The sequence below is a fragment of the Cheilinus undulatus genome, linkage group 9, assembly GCF_018320785.1.
Source record: "Cheilinus undulatus linkage group 9, ASM1832078v1, whole genome shotgun sequence".
Classification (NCBI taxonomy): Eukaryota; Metazoa; Chordata; class Actinopteri; order Labriformes; family Labridae; genus Cheilinus; species Cheilinus undulatus.
Genome location: NC_054873.1, coordinates 33,485,156 through 33,506,414, shown reverse-complemented (window position 1 = coordinate 33,506,414; position 21,259 = coordinate 33,485,156). Strand labels below are relative to the sequence as shown.

The following is a 21,259-nucleotide window of genomic DNA, read 5'->3' as shown; positions in this document are numbered from 1 at the left end:
AACACTGATTCATATTACTGACTAAGGGACTCAAAACAAAGTTTGGGAGATTTCAAGACAGCTGCTTCGAATGGAGGACTGAGCAACAACAGCAGAGGTAGCAGATAACAAAGTTGAGAGGATCAGTGACTTCCAGTTTCATTTCAGATATTTTCAATCACGTATTTGTGATCAATATTGGTTGATCATGACTGGCTGCAAATCAGTTAGAGTATCCCTATCGTGAACACTTTGACATGACTGCAGGAGCTGAGATCAAATGCCAATCTGCCAGACGAGATAACCAACTCATCCCTGGGATAAATCGATCATTAACCTTTGCTCATACTCTAATTCTTCCCTTAATGTTTTGTCAAGTAATAATAATACTAAACAGTGAGGATTACTTTAAATCTTGACCTTTGTCCTATGTAGAGAAAGGGTCAGGGCCACAGTTTTCCCTTTATACATCAGTTGAAAATCAACCTGGAAGTTAAATTGGATAGTTAAGTACAGAATGCCTCTACATATCAATGCTCTCATTTATTTTGCCTTTAAATGGGAAATCATTGAGAGAAAGCAGCACTGCTACTTGTCCTTTTCATACAAAGTATTTCCTCTTCAGTGATGGAAACATCTGGATCTGTCTTATCTATTCCTCTGGGGTTTTGAGCAGCTCTTGGGAAATAATGCATTGTAGCATGTAATGTAATGTAGTTATAAAAAATAGGATTAAAGTGATGGCTAGATCCAGAAAAAAAACAAACTGTTTGCTCCGTGGAGCCAAATCTTTGTGTGCAACCCAGCGTTTGCTCTTAATCCAGAGGAGATTGATGTGGGGACGATGGGATGAGCAGTGGACCTTTGAGGCAGAATAAACAGATGTGCTGTCAGCAAAGTATAAAAGTAGAGGAGTGGTATTGATATTAAAGACACATATCTGCAACAGGATTGCACAAGAAATATCAATGAGGAGTTGCTGATTGCGTTGGAAAGTAAATACTCATCTACTTCTATCTGCTTTTTGTATTTTTATTCTCGATATAATCTCTATTTTCTGAACAACCTGTCACTGTCACCCCCTTAACTGCCACTTTCATTTTCATTTCCGTCATCTGACCAGCCGCCCCACCCTAAAACCATTCAATTTTCTCATCTCCTATCTGTTTTCCATTTCTCCACACCACCTCCTCTCAACACCATCTTCCATCCTCTCACCCAGTTCCACTTAAATGCTTTTACTGACTCTACAGGGGAGGGGGATATCAAAAAATTTTAAGAGAGAAAGAACGAAAAGATCCCATGCTGTGCCTTTTATTGGCCATCATCTGTAATGGTGATAGGCTATAAGTATAGTCTTCCTGCAGAGAGACACACACACAGACAGACATCAGGGGGAAACTGCTATGAATGTCAACAAAGATACTAACAGACACGAGGACATGGGCTGCTACTGACACAAGGAAGTACTTCAAAAGGATGTACCATGACAAATATGCTGAAATAGATAGCATGTGATAGCAAAATATGATGAGATGGCAAAGAAGTATAAAAGTTCAGATTCCATTCAAATTCAGCTCATATTTTAACTACACTTAGCCACGTTTCATTAAGCTAAACTGCTTTTCTGGTGCCACTGCGGAAGAGTTTGACCCTTTTCCTTTTGTCTTCATCAAAAAAACAACAATCGATATTGGATAAGCAAAGGATTGGCAGTAGTTTTTTCCTCGATACTGAGTCATTTGGATATTTTAAAAAGAGCTGGTTCTACATGCATCACAGAGCTGCAGGGTTCAAAAACAGCAACAAGAAAAGGGGGCAGATACACAGACCCCTGGATGGTTTGTGTATTAAATGACTGTATGGCAGTCTATTGTAGACATATGCTTACTTTGCATATTCTCATGTCTAATTTGAAAAAAAAAAAAAAAACAACGTCATCTTGGTGCATTCTGAATGTTTTCACACTCCCCATCATAATGCCAACAGGTGGTGTGCAGGTTTATGCCAGTCTATGGGTTTGACCCCCTTATTTTTAAAATTATCACCTGAAGAAGACCTCTGATGTTAATGTTATGATTCAATAAAATTTGCTGTGGCATTGAGCCAGTGTGCAGGCGCATCTTCTCCTTTTCCTTCTTAAAATATTTATGACAACAACTCCACTAAAGAAATAGAGACAGTGGCAGAGCCTAAGCTTTGCCATTTGATAGGTTTATTTCTGCAAAAGTATTCAAATGTTTCATAGTTTTTCAGCATGCTTGGTTATTTTATGATAATACCTGAATATCTACACGGTACCAAAGTGTCATATCACCAAATCAATGATTTATAGCTGCCAAGCGCTAAATGTGGGTAGACGTCAAAGGAGTACATGACACATTTAAGGTTAATGCCCTTATCAAGATAGTCACATTTAAGAAACATGAGTTTTAAATGTGTTTGGCTAAGTACTGCTTCTCCCATCCATTTTCTTCTGCTGCCTTTAGATCTAAAAAACACAAACTTACTCTGATGCAAACACAAATGACAGACTCCGTGCACTGCTGTTGTGGTAAGTTCAGTTCAGAACCTGTGAGATTCCTGGAACAATTAAAATCATCATGCACTGTAAAACAGAACAAGTTGAACATATTCTAAATATTTGTCGCAGCTGATTCCATAAACGTTTTTAAGTACTGGAAATAATTTGTTTGAGTATGACTCAAGTTAAATTTTAATTTAAAAGCTTTTCATCAACTGCAATGTTCCCATATGTCTTTCACGGATTTTACTTTAGAACAATCACTAAAGTAAGCTCATTTGATTGACTACAGTAACAGACTGAAAGGTGCACTTCGACCCAGCAATGCTCTTCTACAGAGTTTAGCACATCATCCTTTCTATGCTGAACCTGGTCTCCATGGGAAGGACTTCCCTAACTGAGAGGGTAACTTCACTCGTGGTGCACAAGTGTCTAATGCCCAAAGGCATTCTAGGAAAACTACACAGATGAAGGCATGATCGTCAAATGATTTGAGTATGACAAAAATACTTGGGAAGATAAAGTACTATTAACTTAAAACTAAAAATGGGTTCCATTATCTCAGGAAAATAGAGCTGAAATAGCCATTTCAGATTTTTAAGTGAACACAACTCATTTTACCTTTTGGTCTTACAGGGTAATAGATACATTTACCGCTATTACATAGCTGTACAGAGTCACGGGGAAATGAAAGCAGCAGTTAGCAGGCAGTGCACCACTTAAAGATCTGCTGAGGACAGCCTGATGGACTTCTCAGCTGTAACTTTAATGTTGTAATGTTATCTTCCAGCCTAGTGTGGGTTCAACAATACAAAACATTGTTCAGTACTGTTTTGTTTTTTCAATATTATCATATTTAAATTTATCACAAATTTCCCTGAAATATCAATATAATCTTGAGGCCATATAATCCACCCCCACTCTCCAGCCATTTTAAGCAAAGAAAATGTTCTTTTTCTATATCAAATACCAAAAGCATTGCTAAAAAATTTGAGCAAATCTCTAACCCAAAAAGAGTGATAAATTTAATGCTGTCTGTATCATACTTTAATGTCATCATTTGATTATGGGGTTTAATCAAATTATGGCACTGACACATGCATGTGAATCCTGCAGCCTCTGGAAAAGAGGAATTTTGTGGCTGATGTTGGAGGGAAAGTGGGAGAGAACCGAGTTAGAGCAGAGGAGATGGATATGGATGGTGTGCACGATTACGCCACTGCGTGGGTTTAATGTGACTCCAGCACCAGGTGTTTGCATGTGCACATGTAGGTGGCGGTTATGCTGTGCACATTAGTGTCATGGACGTGTTTGTGAGCATGTATGACGAGCTTTGGGGGACATGGTTCCCTAGGAGTCCACTGCCTTACTTGGTGGGATGTTTGTAGTCACTTAATGTGACAGATTGTCTTTATCTGTTCCTCACACACACACAGTCACTTTGTATTAAACACACAGATGCAGGGTTGTTACCAAGGTGAAGGCTAGAGTCATTACCAAACAGACAGAATAGGGGTGACAGAAAGGACAGGCTGTTGAAGTCTTGGTGAAACAGTGCTTCTTCGTCTGAGGAGGGTTTGCTAGCGTGTCCATGAAAGCCGATCTCTGCATGTTGGTGATGGAAGTGGGTGGATAAATGAATGGGATGGATATAGGGATGTGTTTAATGTCAAGTCTGGCTGATTTAAACTTTGATTACAAAGTAAAAATGTCATTTAGGAGATGCTTCTGTCCAAAGTGACACACATTTGGGACAGCTGTTCATAGTGTAAAGTCCCTATAACATGATTTTAAAAACCTGTATTTTATTCTGGCTTGTATTGTGACAGACTTGGCGGGAATAGACTGTGCCTATCATCAGATACTTTACTAAACATCAGCATTGCGACGCTAACAGAAATCAGAGATTTAACTGTTGCTGCTTTGAGAGATACAAAGCCACAACTCTCTTCTTTTAATCATTCAGAACTAAAGACGAATGGAATATGGATTAAAAAACACCTTCAGCAGGTAAGATGTTTGCTCCTGCTGCATCTGGTTGAAGTGAAAAATAGATAACAGGGACTTTAAGGGGCCTTAGCCCATAGCCCATACTGGATAGCCATTGTGCCCTGTCAAGGATCCAAAGCCCAAATCTCCTGTAACAAAGTCAGTGATGTAAATCACTGAGCTATCCACTAGTCACTAATGTTACTGCTTATCTGCAGCTCATAGACTGAAAAAAACAACACATTTTTGCAGCTCAGATTAAAAGAAATATTTTAGCTGAAGGTTAAATTGGTGCTTCCTGTCATTTTTATTATTAGTTCAAGTGTAAGGAAGCAGGCTCATTGAAAAAACTCATATCTCATCAGGTGTACAGTATTAGTCAGATTCCTGTCAAAAAATATCCCAAAACACTTAAGATAAGTCACCTTTATCTGACAAGCCCAGATAAACATCTTATTTGAAGAAATGGCATACAAAAAAATAAGGCCCGTGTGCTTGTAATGACTAACAATAGCTGTCTATACAGGAGATTTTGTTTCATTTAAGGGAATGTGACTTGCTAGAAATGTGATAGGGTATTTCTGTCTTGATAGAAGGCAAATGCATTTGACAGGTTTGAGTTTTAGCAGTCTAGCCTGGTGTTTTGCTGTTTTTTAAAATGTAATGTGTAAATTGCTTTCTGATTTGCAAGCTTCCCTTCAAATCAGCTGTTTTTACCCTTGAAAAAGCCAGGTTAAAAGTGCACCAGCAGCTTGTCAAGTGTTCAAGGAAAATGCACTCTCCTCTGCTCAATCAATCTGTGTCTCTGCTGGCTGTTTGCAATGATGGCAGGCTGCCACATCGACCTCTCTGGAGAGTCTATATAGTGCGGCAGATGTGTGTTTTGTTGAATGTCAAAAGCTGACAAGAAGCAGCTGAAGGTATTGTTGGGATTCCCTCACAGGTAAACACGGAAGCAAAAATCTACAATATTATTCTTCATTTTTGAGAAAACCACTTTGCTATGCTAACCTTGAGCTTACAAATGAAAGCAAAGCAGCTGCAGTAGAGCAGCTGGCCCTGACCTTGACCTCCCTGCAGAGGATCTGAAAGAGAAATTTCACCAAGATCAATAAAATGTCATCATTACATGTCGGCGCGGCTCTCATCTCTGCTTTAACTAGTCTGTTTTTCAGTCCGAGCCATAAGTTTGCAGCGCTCATATTAGCAGATTTAAATCACATCCAAACACAAGACATGTGTTAGCGTGGAGGATGGAGAGAAATCTGGATCTGTGCTGACATACATTGAAGATTTCTCAGAGCACCTCGGCATTCATAAAACATATTTTCTACTGATAATTCCCTTTCCCAAGCCTGTTTTTATCCCCCTCTTTCCTATCTTTGCCTCATCTCCCGCGTGTGCCTCACTTTGTCCTTTTCACTTCCTCTGCATAAAAAGAAAAAACTTGACGTAAATCAGAGCGCGATCTGAATCAGGCAGGGGGAAACACTGAGTCATAAACAGCACTCTCTCTACGCCCTTTCATTCATATCCAGACTCACATCCTTCTGGCTCAAGAGAGATATTTGGGGATGGGACGTGGGCGGAGGGCGGATGTAGCATGAAGCGATGAGAAGAGATGAAAAAACAGGAGGTGTGCAGAAAAAGGAGGGGAAAAAGGAGCATGTGTTTACCCCCCTCTGCACGGTGAATCATACAGAAAAGGGAGCACTTCTAATGGCCTGTGTAGGTCCCTGGCACTGACAAGTAGAAATGGAAGAAATGATTGCAAAAAAAGCTTTTTTTATTGAGGGGATGCTGGGATCTCATTAGTGGGAATGGAAGGGAGGTGAGAAAGGCTGCGTCTGTCTGTCTGTTTGCCCCTAATTGAGGTTGGAAGGAGGGCGTGAAGGGAGCAGCAACACTCCCAAATAATCCTCCTCATGATAAATTTACAAGGCATCATTTTCCAGGAGTGTTAGCGGGGGGATTTGAGAGGCTAAGACAGAAAGGCAGCTGCAAAGTAAAACAAGAAGGGAGAGATAAATCTGCAAGTGAATCTTCCAACAAGAGAGCTGTGATAATCTATGTATGTGTCTGCACTTAATGTCAGTCCCAGATGCTTTCTCCTAATTGGCCTAATCTGTTCTTCTCACAGTCGGTTATTTACACAGACTGATAAAAGACTTCTAACTTTCATTCTCAGAGGAGGGACACTTTTATTCTATCAGTGGTACAAGAGTTAGCATCTGTTTTACTTAATTTGGGGAATTCAGCACAAGACCATCCAACCACCTGTTTGATGCTTTAAAAAATGAAATACACTCAGTTAGATCATCCCAGAACAATCTGAACTATATAAAGTAATTCTATCACAAATGTGCTGCAGCTTTCAATGGCTCCAAACCTCTTTATTATGAAACAGCAGCAGAAGAAAGGTAATTGCCTCTCCTCTAAAATATACTGTGCAAAAAGCAAAGCATAACAAATCAATGAAATTAAAGCGTACCTAATCATAGCATGACAATCCGATTATTTTGTTGCCTTTAATTGCCCGTGCAGCGTTATGCTAATCCTTCTCCCAGGGCATTTAAGTGACAAACACCAGGTTCAAGAGAATATAACACTGTTTAACAGATAGATGCGATTTTGTAGAAGGATAAAACCCTACATACACTCAGGAGTAGAAGAGCTTCTCTCTCTCCTTTAAGCAACAATAGCATTGGTGCAATGTCATTATGGGACTTCATGAGTTACAATGATGAATGGACTGACTGAGGAGTACCTGTAGTGCTGCAGTCACATATGGGCCAGGGTTTTATGAGAATATCATGGTTAGTCCCTCACCTGTGTATATCAAGGCAGTGTAAGCAGGACTAACAACACTGGAATATTAAAAAAGTGCCTCATAGGTCTCTCAAAAACAAATTTAAGAAAAATCTTAAGAGATTGGAGATTGAGGCCTCACATTATCATTATCATGATATAAGCATTTGTAATATACAATGCAAAAGCTTGAAATATACACTAATAAAGACAAATCATAGTATTTCAAGAAGCAAAGCTTTCCCACTCCACATGTGAACATTTTTTCCCGTTGGATGGAGACATTGGTAGATCATTTCTAGGCTTTCAGACCCTTTTGATGCAGTCAGATGGAGCTAAAGTAAGCCATCAGCAACCTTCAGATAAATTGGTGCCATTTCAGTAAAATTAGGAGCTTTCTGAATGAATTTAGCTTCAGGAGTGATATGCTGCAAACACTGGCATTGTGTAAAACATTCCAAGAGCTACACTCAAAGACTGAGTTATGCCGGAGAACACTTTATACGATTTAAGCGCATATTGGACTTTTTTTTTTTTTTCAAATGTATACATCTAGGTTGATTTTCTGCATTAGTATTCACCCCTTTAAGTCACTATTTAGTAGATGCATATTTGGCTTCAATCACAGCACTAAATCTTTGTGGATAGGTCTCAATCAGAACCATTCCTGTAGCTTTCGCTGTATGCTTCCGGTCATTGTCCTGCTGGAAAAAAAAAATCTTCTACCAAGCCATAGTTCTCTTGCAGACTGTCCTCCAGGGTTCTCCTATATTTGCTGCATTCATTTTATGCACTACCTCTACAAGCCTTCCAGGGTTGGCCTGCTGAGGAGCATCTCAACAGCATGATGCTGCCACCATCGTGCTTTATGGTAGGGTTGTATCTGAGGTGATGTGCAGTGTTTGGCATCTGCCACCAGACCAAAAAACTTTCCTCCACTTGACCACTGAGTCTCCCACATGCCTTTTGGTGAACTCCAGCCGAAGTTTGATATGAGTTTTCTGCAACAGTGGCTTTCTGTTTGGCACTCTCCATAAAGCTTTGACCGATGAAGAACCCAGGCAACAGTTGTTGTATGCAGAGTCTCTTCCATCTCAGCTGCTGAAGTTTGTAACTCCTTCAGAGTAGTCATAGACGTCTTGGTGGCCTCTCTCACTAGTCTCCTTCTTGAATGGTCACCCAGTATGTGAGATCGGATGACTGGATCTAGCCAAATTTACACATGTGACACATTCCTTCCATTTCTTAATGATGTTACAATGTTATTTAGCAGACTCCCAGTTCACTAGCACAATTGATCGGACCTCTGTTGGATTAGGTCAGTCACTTTAAAGGGGGTGAATATTTATGCAATCAATCATTTCAAATTATATATTTTTGCTTATTTGGCATAATGTTGTTGAAATATGTTTGAACGTTGACATTAGAGGACTTTTGTAACACTTCTATTCAAAAAAGCCAAATTACACTGACCATGATTGATTCAAGATTGATTCTTGATTCTTTAATGTGCAATGTGCTCTACATTGTTAGATACAGCCACAGCTAAAATGCGTGAGTGATATCTTTTGGTCCTATCTGATCTTACTCTTTTTTTTCCCTGCAAAGTCACAGGGGATTAGCTTGTGACCGTGGTAAAAATAAATACACTTGAACTCATTCTGCTCTCTGGTCCTTGTTCTGCACTCTGCAGGCACATGAGAGAAACTCTCTGGAGTCTATGCAAAAGCGTATATCTCTGGAGAGGAAAAACCACCTCACTCTCTGCTTTAGGATCATAACCGATACATACATCACATATATTCTCATAACGTACATAAAAAAAATAAAAATGCACAAAAATGAGCGCTCTGTTTTATTCCCTGCTGACATGTTTGACTTGTGAAGTATATATGATTGCCTCTAGTCTATGAGCTGGTAAACAGTTAAATTACCCCCTGAAGCCAAACGCAATGTGTCACATTTGTAATTACTTGGGAGCGCATTTCAGAAAATACAAGGACTCAGCACAGAACAGAGAGAAGGAAATACACACTGAGCTAACAGAAAACTCCTTTTATTGCTGCTGAAATGATACCTGATCCTTTTAAGCACACCATCTGTAAACCATAAAAACAGCAAAGATGGAAAGCTCACCGTCTGGATTCACCTTTATTTTTTAGAAATGAGGTGAGATGATAGAAGTGTTTCCTTTGTTTAAACCATTTTCAGCTTAAGAGAAAGAGGCAAAAATAAACACTTCCATAAACAAGCAATATCAAATTTCCTCAGTCCTGTAATCTCCATACTGATTCACTGGTTTGAAAACAGCACAGCACTCTGACGCTATGAATAAACTGATTGAAATTTAGATTGTTGATTCACTTCAGGAAGATTCATTTCTTCAGCAACTCACATTATTTGTTCAATGTTGTATGACAAGCAATTTGACTTTGTTTTACCTCCTGGGGACGTGTGTTTATCAGGTGTTCCATCTTTTAAATATATTTGATGCTTTTATGCTGATAGGAAGACTGTTTTAAAGGATAAATATGACTTTCAGAGCAAATTTTTAAACCAAAACTAATGCTCTCTTCAGACAAACTACTCCCCTCCCTTCCTTCCCTAAAAAGGTGGGACTGTCTCTTTTTCCCAGTGTGGTAGAGAAGTAAAGGTTGGAGAGAAAGGGCTTCACTTGGAAAAACAACCATGTATGAAACATGTTTGAGCTTCCAAGCAACACATAAAGAAACAGAGGAAAGAGATGTCCTATTGGTGTGTCAATAGAGCTGAAAACAACAAACCCAGACAAATTTAACTTCACTCTCTTTATAGAAAGCCATTACTTCACAATATACTAATATATAATTTTGTTCTCTTAACATTCAGAGTGTGGCATTCAAGTTGAGCAGTAACACGGTAATACATTAACAACGCATCCAGGGATATTTATAAATAACCACTGCCTTGCTTTGATTACAGTAATGAAAAAAATGCTTTTTAATGAGCTCGTTTATAATAAATGCCTCAAGACTGTGTGTCTGTTTCTAGCAGTAGCCTGTGTGTGAAGATGCAATGAAAGTGATGACAGAACTCCTGTTGATGATGTTGACCTCATTTGTCAAACTAGGAACCCATCAATAAAAGGACCCACTATCTAAATGTGCTCATTTGTGTAACAGTCCTCTCAAATCAAACTGGAAAATGGCACCACTGATTGCTATTTGACCCACCGTAATGTGAATTTAAAAATGTTTTGATTTTTGTTTTTGTTTTTTTCAGAGTCAATGATGACAAATGATCTGAAGTTTTTGTCAATGGCCATCGTGCTGGGTGCTGCTGCAGCAACATCAGGCACAATGAAAACTAAGGATGCACAGTTAGCTGACACAAAATTTACCAGTCAGATAGACTAATTACCTGTCATTTCTTTAAAACATGGACCTGAAATCCCAGTCAAATGCTCTTTTAAAACTGTAATGAAGCCTCCTGACAACAGAAGCTGCTGTAGCTTCAATTCATGGCTGCTGGCTGCTTTTCCTGCCACTTTTCTGGAAGTAAACCTGAGAGGCTTAGCTTTTCCTGTGATGTAGGAACAGTGCAGTAGGGCAGTGTTTTTAAAAAGAAGATGCAGGCTGTTGAAGGTTATACTCATAACTACTCAACCTAAGTGATGAGTAACCACATCAAGTATGATATTCAGGAGTAAAGGCTGGCGGAGCTAGCTGCTAACATTAGCTCGCTGACATAATGGCCTTGTGATGAATTTGACTGTTTTCTCAGCTTTTTCTCCTCTTTAGAGAAGTCTAGGGTACTGTATGGACAGGTAGTATGGTTGCCATGAGCCCCTGGTTGTGCTGTGGATGTCCCAAGGGCTAAAAAACCACCGGTGGTCTCTGGGCGTATTAACAAGGGTGAAAAGGACCCAGACAAAGAACCTCCACCAGTCCAACCTTTTTAAAACATACATGGAAATCCTTTGGATCATGGTACTTACCATATGGAATGACTGTGGCAAAAATCCAGCGCAGACATGATCTGTCTGAAGAATTTCCTGGCCTCTTTAGGTGTTAACCTTCCTTTCTTCACCAAGTAGTCAAACAGCTCACCACCAGACACGTGTTCAAGCACAAGGTACCTAGGAGACAGAGAGCAAGAGGTGTAAAGTTAAAACAAGGAAAAGCAAAGATAGATACATAGAAAAGACTAATTTCACTTGTAGGGACAGTAAAAAACAAATCTATTCTTGATGGCTGAGCATTTGTGTCCTCATCTCCCCAAAGTTATCCTACTTATTTTTCATTTTGTCATGTGAAAGCTGTCCCTAAAGTCAGAGAGTGAAATATGTTGACTATGTATCACAGTATATATGAAGGGTTCTGACATACTGTGTACTCTGGCCCCCAACGGCTGGGATCAGAGGGATAATTTAGTTGCATTATGCTTCAGAAAGATGGAAAGTGTGTGAAAGCTCCTCGACATATGGGATTTCTTAGCTTGTGTATCTCACTACTGGCTTTGAAAAGCAAAGAGAACAAAGAAGGCAGACATTGGAAATCCTCTAAAGTTCCCAATGTGTAAACACGGTACTTGAGTAATTCTCTTGCTTCCTCAAACATGCCCATATATCCTCCCTGCCATCATATTTCTTAGAGCCACTCTAGTGCTGGCCTTTGAGCATGTGTGGTTTGGCTCACAGTGGAGACAGTCTGCTCCGGGGCTCTGAGGGGACAAGGAGGAGATAAATCTGCGCTGACCCCGACCTAAAGCTGCATCCGTGGGCTGAAAGCCAGCGGTGCCCTGTCCCCTGCTCCATACTGACCTGCTCGTATATCCTGTACTGAGACTCTCTCCATCTTCACTAGGACAAATTGAAACTCAGACAGGCAGTGAAATACTCTCTCTACTCCCATCTCTCCATGCTGTGGATACAGAGTGCGTATACATGAATAAACCCTTCAATTTGACTGATTATCGTGAAAGAATCGCTCCAAACTTTTTAACGCAATCAATTTTTTCTTGTCTGTAGAACTTCCCTGCCATTTGCATCTGCTGTGAATTATGACATGTGGCAAAATAAAAAGATTTATTAAATCTGGAGATAACAAGTGGGAAGGTTGCCCTAAAAATAGGTTTCAACATGAAGGCAAAGTCTGATACAGAGATTCTAACAAGCTGCATTATGGGAATAGTGAGATCCAGCACGTTAAGAGCCTGACCTGGGCTTTGGTGAGGATATGTGGCACAGATTTGGACTAATCCTTGTTTAATCCTTTTCTCACAGGTACCCCAACTTAATAGAAGTGCAATACCAAATCACTGGAGTATCATCAAAATGTCACTGCTTTATCCATTGCTCTTACATGGCTGTTAAACCATTTTCTATGCCTGGCCAACAAGAATAGATTTTCTAACTATTCATGTTTTAGATTTTTTTTCAAACACGGAAGAAAGTATCCAAATTAAAAGTAACTCAGGTGTAAATATACAACATGCCTTTATTAATCAAAAACAAAATCTTTTAGCAGAAAAGACTTAACAAGTATAAATGCACACCAAAGAGAATATTTAACTGTGTAAAAAGTAAGGATATTATTAAAAAAATTAAAAGATAAATGGATTGATTTTGATTTTCAAGCCCATATATCCTGACCTGCTGTCCTGTTGGGAAGAGCAAGAGACCTCTGTTAATTTAACCCCTGACAAGTGATCTATGAAGGATGGGAAGAGTACTTGGGAGGCCATCATTGTGGCCATAGTAATTTAAGTATTGTTCTATTAATCAGGCACTCACACCCTTGGATGTTTTATACTTTTATTGATTTGAAAAGAGATTTCTACAAAGTAATGTTAATTAGATAAACACACTCAATGAAATGAGTGACTGCATTTATATCCACCTCCTTCAAGTCAGTATTTAGTAGATGCACCTTTGGCTGCAATTACAGCACTGAGTCTGTCGGGATAGGTCCCAATTAGGCGTGCACATCTGGATGATCAGATCAGGAGTGAACAGCCCATTCCACATATTATGTATTGGATTGAGGTCTGGGCTTTGACTCAAGAAAATTCACCTTGTTGTCTTTAAACCATTTTTGTGTAGCTTTCATCGAATTGCTTCTCCAGGATTCTCCTATATTTTGCCTCTTTCATTATACCCTCTACCTTCACAAGCCTTACAGGGCTGGCTGCTAAGAAGCATCCCTACAGCATGATACTGCCACCATAGTGGGGGTGCTTCACAGTGGGGATGGTGTGTTTTAGTGATGTGCAGTGTTTAGTGTCTGCCAAACATGGCGTCTTGTCTGATCATGTCTCATTAGACCACAGAACTTTCCTCCACTGGGCGATGGAGTCTCCCACGTGCCTTTTGGTCAACTCTAGTAGAGAGTTAATGAGTTTTCTGCAACAGTGACATTCTCTTTGCCACTCTACCATCAAGGTTTGACTGGTGATGAACCCGGCCAACAGTTGTATGTTTAACTGAACTCTTGGGAATGTTCATTGTCTTTGACATTTTTCTGTATCCATCCCCTGACTTATACTTTTCAGTAAACTTTTCTCTGAGTGTCTTGGAGTTGATGGCGATTGCTGAAAAAAGTTTAAACTATCTTGTTCTTACTAAGGAGCTCAGTGTTGTTGTTTTTTCTTTATATTTTCAATAACCCTCACTTATATCATCACTTCTTGCTATATCAGTCAGAGCTGATCTAAAATGCTAATGAGTAGTACACCATAAAAAACAAAGTGGGCCAGTACTGAAACTACCGTAAAGTCCCATCCCTATTGTAAACAGATGAGAATATCTTTCAATTTTTAAAGCAGCTGTTTAAATGTCAAAATTTCACACAAAAGACAAAAAAAACCTTTTTGACCAGGACATTAATACAACTCCTAATGTCTCAGTTGAGACCTACTTTAATTTTCTAAAATCATGTGGCTTCACCAGACTTGTAAAAGGGACCAGGGATGGGCTTAAACTGGGATGGGCTTTAATTTGAAATTTGACAGTAGCTATATTCATAATAACTCTTTACAAATCTAGTGTGCTCATGTGCATCATGCCCTCTCAGACTATCAGAGCTTTTTTCAGCAGCAATTTTTCATTCCCAGTGGCATAAATCATATTAACATCATGATGTGATCATTCATTCATTTCTAGCAATGAAACATCCATGAATAAAATATTGGTAGGCGATGTATCAAACCAGATCCACTTTCCCCTCACCTCTGGTTTAAACAGCTTGTGGTAGGATCGGTGCCAGCAGCATAATAAATCTTAAAAGCTCAGGGACTGCTGTCTTAAAATGTGCTCCACATCTATCAATTATTGGGTTTCAAGTGAAGATATCTCAGCAGGAATCTAAACAATATTAACTCTTAAAATCACATATCAGATGTGAGGCACAGTGTGTTCAAGTCACCGGTGTTATGAGTGTAAAGCTATTTGTCTTCTGTGAGGCAACTAGTGACCAACTGTTTACTGGATGAAGCAAAATGTGCTTTTAATAATCCAATTATAGGATAAATCAAAATATTCTGCTCTTCCTACCATCTTAATGGATGACATGTACTGTACTGCATGTCCAATCCTATTCGGCCTGTGAGCTCAAGATGAGAACTAATTGAATGGAGTTGATAAACAGTCCTCTGTGGATCAAGAGGGAGACTCTAAACTGCTGATGGGCTTGTCACTCACCACTGTTAAAGTTAGCTAATAGATGTGTGTGTGTGCCAGCATGTGCATGTGTGTACAAAGCTGCAGCAGCAGGCTAATGCGGCTGCCACTCTCCATGGCTAATGTTTCTTAATGCATTGGTGTTGCCTCTCTGATAAGCGTGTCATGGTGTTTACATTACAGAGACTTCCTCTCCATATTAGCAGTCCCCTGGTGTGCGCGACAGAATTAAACGCTTCATGCCAATACAAATGGAGCATCCGCCTCCTACGGCTATTGTTAGCGTCCACTCATAATACTCCAATCAAAGCTGCTCTGTAGGCTGACAAAAGGATCTAAATACTGGCTTGGCATCTAAAATAATCTCTAAATATACTACTTGTGAGTAATTTAGTGTGTGCAGTATATTTATGAATCAGTACACAAAAAGAGTTAGTCATTGTAACTTACAATATAATGCTGGTTTAACTAGAAGTCAGTGTATGTGCTGTGATGTGTGACAACTAACATTTCATATCAATTTATCAGCTCAAGTAAAGCATGAAGTTTTAACTGTTAAACGCAAAAATATGATTCTGTTCATTTTCTATGCTAAAGACCCATGAATCAATCTGCAGGGGCTGTTCTTTAAAGTTTATGAAAGAAGTGAAAGATGTTCACAACAGACAGGAACATTCAACTCTAACTTGTATCTTTACTTTTTGGTATTGTCGGTGTTTGTTGTGTCATTAAGAAATGCTAATATGGTTATGAAACTGCTCGTGACTCTTGGCAGGTGCAGTGTCTGTCACTGTGGATGAGACTGATTAGAGAGGAGGAAGTTTCCTGATTTTCATCTGATAAGACTTGAGTCTCTCTTTTCACCGGTAGCTCTCTCACGGATCATCTGCTGCTCAGCTGAGAAACATGTGCACACCTGCCCTAGTTTTACAAGCACTGACTGAAAGCTGCATAATCATCAGTTTGCATGTTTAAAGGGGAAAACTGTATTTTAGGTTTTAAGTTGCATTCAAATAGCTATACAGTTAAAGTGTAAGCAAGAAAAGTTATCTCCAAAACTTTTAGGGTAGGCCAAATGGACAATGTGTTTACGACAGTGATGACAAAGGAATAAGTGGTGAGCAGGAATTATACAGCCTGACATATTTCAAGGTATAACGTCAGGAGGAAAAAACAGTGATGTACGATAACCTTCTTGATGCTAATCTTTGGTCATAGCTCGGCTACCTGGAAACATGAGAGCTGTGTCCACAGCTGATGCTTTTTTATGATGGCACGACCATTTTTTACCACAAAACCAGTACAGACCAGCATTTTAAGCAATCAGCATCCTGAGTGTTGTAAACTTCATTTTTAGAGCATCGCCATGCTCATTATTGTCATGTCTTCCTTACTGGCCAATCAAAATCAAGACGGGATGGGGCTTATGATACCAGTTTTGTTAACATCCATGGCAGAGGCAAAACTGATATTGCTTGTCTTTTTGGGGGTAAAGTTTCCGTGTCTGAAGCCACTAAATACTCAGAAGGAATTTCTTTATATTTTTAAATTGTTTTAGAAACACTTTATTGAAGCAGAATGCATAAGACTGACATGACACCTATCATTCACATGAAGGAGGCTTTACGAATATTTATGATAAAGTGTCATTTGGTCAATTATAATGCAATAATTTAAGAACATACCCACTTGTACACACACAACTACACCAGTGGACTTCCCAACTTGCACCTTGCCCTCTGTTTGTTTGTCCTGCAGCTTTTTTCCTTTCCTGGAGAGCCACATAAGTAAAAACTAGATCTTGCCTCTCTCTCCCCTATTGTTTCGAGCTTTTATGCTAGGCTAAGACAGCTAGCTACAGCCTTATCTTACTGTATAAAGAAAGAAAAAGGGATCAATGTCAACATTAAAGGTGACATACTTGACCGAATGGCACTGATAACATTCATAAATGCTTAAGTGCACTTTACGTGAATGACAGGTGTCATGTCAGTCTTATTTATAGCCCTGTAAATAAAGTCATCTTGATTTCTTGGATAAAGGAAGACATTTGGGAGGTTTTAAAAACAACTTTTAAGCTACAAAAAGGACCAGCAGACATCAGCGTTTACAACCTAGGCAAATAAAAAAAATTATGTGAGAGGTGCTCTGAAACTGAGGTTGTGGGCATTTCAAGCACAAAATGGTGCAGCTGTGGACTTGGGCCCTAGTAGTTTTAAGTTCCAACAACATTTTTCTATTCCTGTGTATATAAAGCCAAAGCAGGACCATAGGCCCCTGGTGATACTTACAAGTATTTTTTATTTTCGTAGACATCATGTAGCTTTAATACATGTGGGTGTTCTATGAGCTTCAGAATAGCTATTTCCCGCTCCACCTGTGAAAAAGAAGGAGAGAGAGAGGGAAAGAAGGGAGGAAAAAGATATTTGATTATTATACCATCAATACATCTTTGTTCCTTTAAAGCACTTTAGGACAAACTGTCCTAATATGCCCTCTTCAACTTGAACTTTTCTCTCACTGCAGCCAAACCTGAAGGACTAGGAGCACAAAAAATACCTGTGATGACTTCTTACCAATCCCTTTTTTTTTTTCTTAAGGTTACCTGTGAAGGTCATTGCTGGAGAGACAAATCTGAGAGGACGCAATCTGTAATAACACTTCACACCACCTGCACAAGGGCTTAAGAGGAATAAGGAAACCAATGGAAGGAGCTGACTGGCACTTTCTCCTGACAGAGAGGACAGAGATAAGCTTTGCCCACACTCTGCTTGGCATCCAGGTCAGCGAGTGCTGCTGCTATCTCGCCTGGAAAATGCGGTTTGCTTCAAAAACACTGAAGGAAAACAGGTGGTGTTTGTCTTATCTTAAAAAAAAAAAAAGTGTCCTCTTTTTTTACTCACAAAACAAGCCTTGCTGTATACCTCGCAATCGCATTTCATAATCCTGCAGTTTGCCTCAGGTGAACATAAATCAGCTTGGTTAGACAAGAAACATGAAGGAAAAGGTCTGTCAGAGTGAGACATCCTGTATTTGAGCATTTCTGTCCACTAAGAGTACAGCCTGTGGGTGAATCGGGGTCAGGATGTCCACTCAGGTACATCAAAGTCTCCCAGAGGAGGATTTTTTTCCTAGATGGTGACTGTTCATACAGAACTACGCCCAGAAGAAGAGGAAGGCTGAGTCCACAGAAGTTTTTTCTGCTTATGGAGCTGCTGAGAAACACCTAAAACACACTGTGAGACCAAAATCGAGCAGATCAGTTTGGATTTGTGTCAGCATCTCCGGAGGTTGTAGTCAGCATGTACAGCTGCCACTGAAAATCAGCATGGAGCCCACTCTGACAGAAGCCAGCGCTAATCTTCAGCCCCCTGTGCTCCTCTCCTGCTCCGCTCCTGCTTATCTGCTCATCCTTCTCCTCCACCTTTTCTTTTTTTTTTTTTGTTCATCCTCTTCTGACTGCTGAGTGCCTGGCTTTGAATGACAATGATGGAGATGAAAGGACAGTGAGATAAAGGCTCCTCTGCCTCATCTCAGTCTCATCAAAGTCAATTTCACTTTGTCACTTTGCCTTTGACAGCCTTCACGCTGCTTTAGTGTCACAATCATCGTGACTTAGCTTTATGAACACTCATGTGGAATAAAGTCAAAACTCTGTTCAGTGCAAAGATGTTTGCTTGACTGGGTGTAAAATCAGGTCCCACCCTCTTAATTATGCTCTCACATTGTTTTCCTCATTTCTGAACAGCTTCTATTAATGAAAATCATCAGCTCAGGTATGCAATGTACCCTATCTGTGCTTATTCTCTGCCAAAAAGATAGCATTCCTGTCCTTATCGTAGCAACATGTTGCACTCTGGATGATTAAAAACCTGCTGAATTAGCTTAAATTTATCTCCTGAAGTGGAAAATGCAATGCAGCACGACTGCTCTTGAAGCTGCAGCCAAGAAAAAGTCATGAGAGAATATAAAGGAAGGCGCACAGCTTGGCTAAAAAGGGTAAATACGTTGTTAGCATTAGCATGGAGTATCAGTGGGAGTAACGGCTAGGCTAATCAGGGCTAATCCAGAGACTAATGAGCACTATCAGCGGCGGTACACTTTGCCACTGTCTCACCTGAGGCTAAGGTGCGTTGTTAAGAATGAGCCCATGGAGGCAAGCTAGCTAGCTGGCAGCAGGGCTCCCTGCAGAGAGACTAATGCTGCCCTGGACTCAGGGAGAGATGAGCTGTCGAAATGCTACAGAGCCAGCAGCTGGCTCTCTAAGCTTCCTCTAAGCGCCTCCTTTCAGTTAATTGAAATAAGAGAAATGAGGCTTAATGTGAAGACTTAACTGTACAACTGCCTGCTTATTGCAAGATTAGCAGTTGATTAACACACTAATATAAGTCTATAAAGCAACCCTTGCTCTTTCTAGCATTAAACACAGTTACAGTTTTATTTAATAGCCTACAATTATGGCTTCTACCTATAATAAATGTCTTCTGTTATTGAATAGATGATTATACTACATTTATAAGCCTACACGCTCTTCTCTATGCTAGCTTAAATGCCAGGTGGCCATCCTCTCTCTCTTGGCCTGGCTCTGGTACAAGGCTTCACACTCTCTCATTAAGTTTCACATCTGTGAGTGTGGACAGAGCTCTCCATGTCTCCACAGCACTTCATTAAACCTTTATTAGCGGGCCCTTGGTCACCATTCACTGAAACCCCCACACATGAACACGGACAGATGGACAGGTGGCCAAATGAACACACACCCTCACTTTTTACAGCCCTTGTATGTTCAACAGGTTGGTATGTTGATTTTTAGAAACACCAACAAGGTTACACAAATAGGTGGAAAGGAAAAAAAGAAGCAGGGGTCGAACATGAGAGCAAGCCTGGCACTAATCCAAACTGGCTATTTGACAGGAGCAGATAACGTGTCTTGTAAAGTAGCTGCAGCGGTTATCTTGGAGAGTAGACATCATTAGTAGAAGTTGCGAGAAGTGCAGCTTGTTTGTGGACGAGGGGCTTGGCAAGGCAATTCACTGAGTTTGCTATCTGTGCCTTTATCTGACAAAATAAATCGATCAATAAGTCGGGTTCCATAGATTGTACATTAAGATGAATGGAGATACAGCAACCTAGGAGTGAAGCCAGAAAATTACTACTACTCTTTAGGGGTGGGAGAAAAAATCGATACAGCATAGTATCGGAATATTTTGTCTGGTGATATATCGTCTCGTCCACCAAGCATCGATTTTTTCAAATTAATTGCTCATATGAACTGAAAGTCTACGATAATGGAAAAATAATATTAATTATTTGGACAATTGTTTGTCCAGTGGCAGAGGTGACAGTCATAGAGCAGGAGAGAGTTAGTACACAAACATGGCAGCACCAGTGGAAGGACATTAGGATTTCAAGCAGGGCACTAATGAGATGGACATGACACATGAGATTTGCAAGAAGTGCGACATGAAAATAAAATGATGTGGAAATTCAACAAACATGAGGGCAAGACTAATGCTAAATCAGCTAAACAGTTGAAAAAATTGTATAGATCACAATATATGTCAATTTATGGTATCGCAATACTTAGGCCTACTATATTGCAAAATGTTAAAAATCGCAATAATATCAAATTGAGACCCAAGTATCGTGATAATATCGTATTGTGGGGCCACTAGTGGTTCCCACCCCTACTACTCCTGCTGATTGGCTGTAATTGAGGTTATTAATCCCGCCTCCTCAGTGTTAAGAGATGAGACATTGATCAAACTACAAAGTTAATACACACCCAATAAATCTTGATTCTTAACCTTGCTAAGCAGATGAACGGGCCAGATTCCATGTCTGTCATCAGGCAAATCCATCTTGTATATTTCCAATCTGGAATGATTTTGCCTGGTCTGAGAACAGATCTGACCAATCAGGGGGTAGAGGTGGTAGCTACAGGTAGGGTTTAGTTTTACTGAAAGCCAATAGCAATGGCTTCTGCCTCTGTAGTGCTCAGCACAGATGTAGCTATAGTATAGCAGTTGTTTTATCAGAACTGGACCACGTTTCTTTATGACAGGAAGTGCAAAAAACAGGTGGGGTTTGATCCCAAGCTCCTGCAGTCACATGTCAATGTGTCTACATAGCAGCCTTCTTCATCAGCATGTGAATGCAGAGTGAATGGGTGTAAGGGATAAGCATGATCTGCAAAGTAAAAAGCACTTAAACCAAATCACATCAAGCCAGTGCAAGCAGGAATATTTTGGCTTCACTTTTGTACAGCAAAAGAAGGCAGAGATTGCTGCCCATATTTAAAT

General features: G+C 39.9%; 1 protein-coding gene across 3 annotated transcripts in view; it reads right to left on the bottom strand.

The window, feature by feature from the left end:
- brsk2a (BR serine/threonine kinase 2a) overlaps nucleotides 1-21,259 on the bottom strand; it is a 271,523-nt gene that overhangs the window by 68,267 nt on the left and 181,997 nt on the right. For all 3 annotated transcript variants that reach the window (XM_041796353.1, XM_041796355.1, XM_041796354.1), the window contains exons 3-4: nucleotides 17,249-17,334; nucleotides 11,277-11,417 (exon numbers count right to left, since the gene is read on the bottom strand). In XM_041796353.1, the coding sequence (XP_041652287.1) occupies nucleotides 11,277-11,417; nucleotides 17,249-17,334 (227 nt within the window). The remainder of the gene's footprint in view (nucleotides 1-11,276; nucleotides 11,418-17,248; nucleotides 17,335-21,259) is intronic.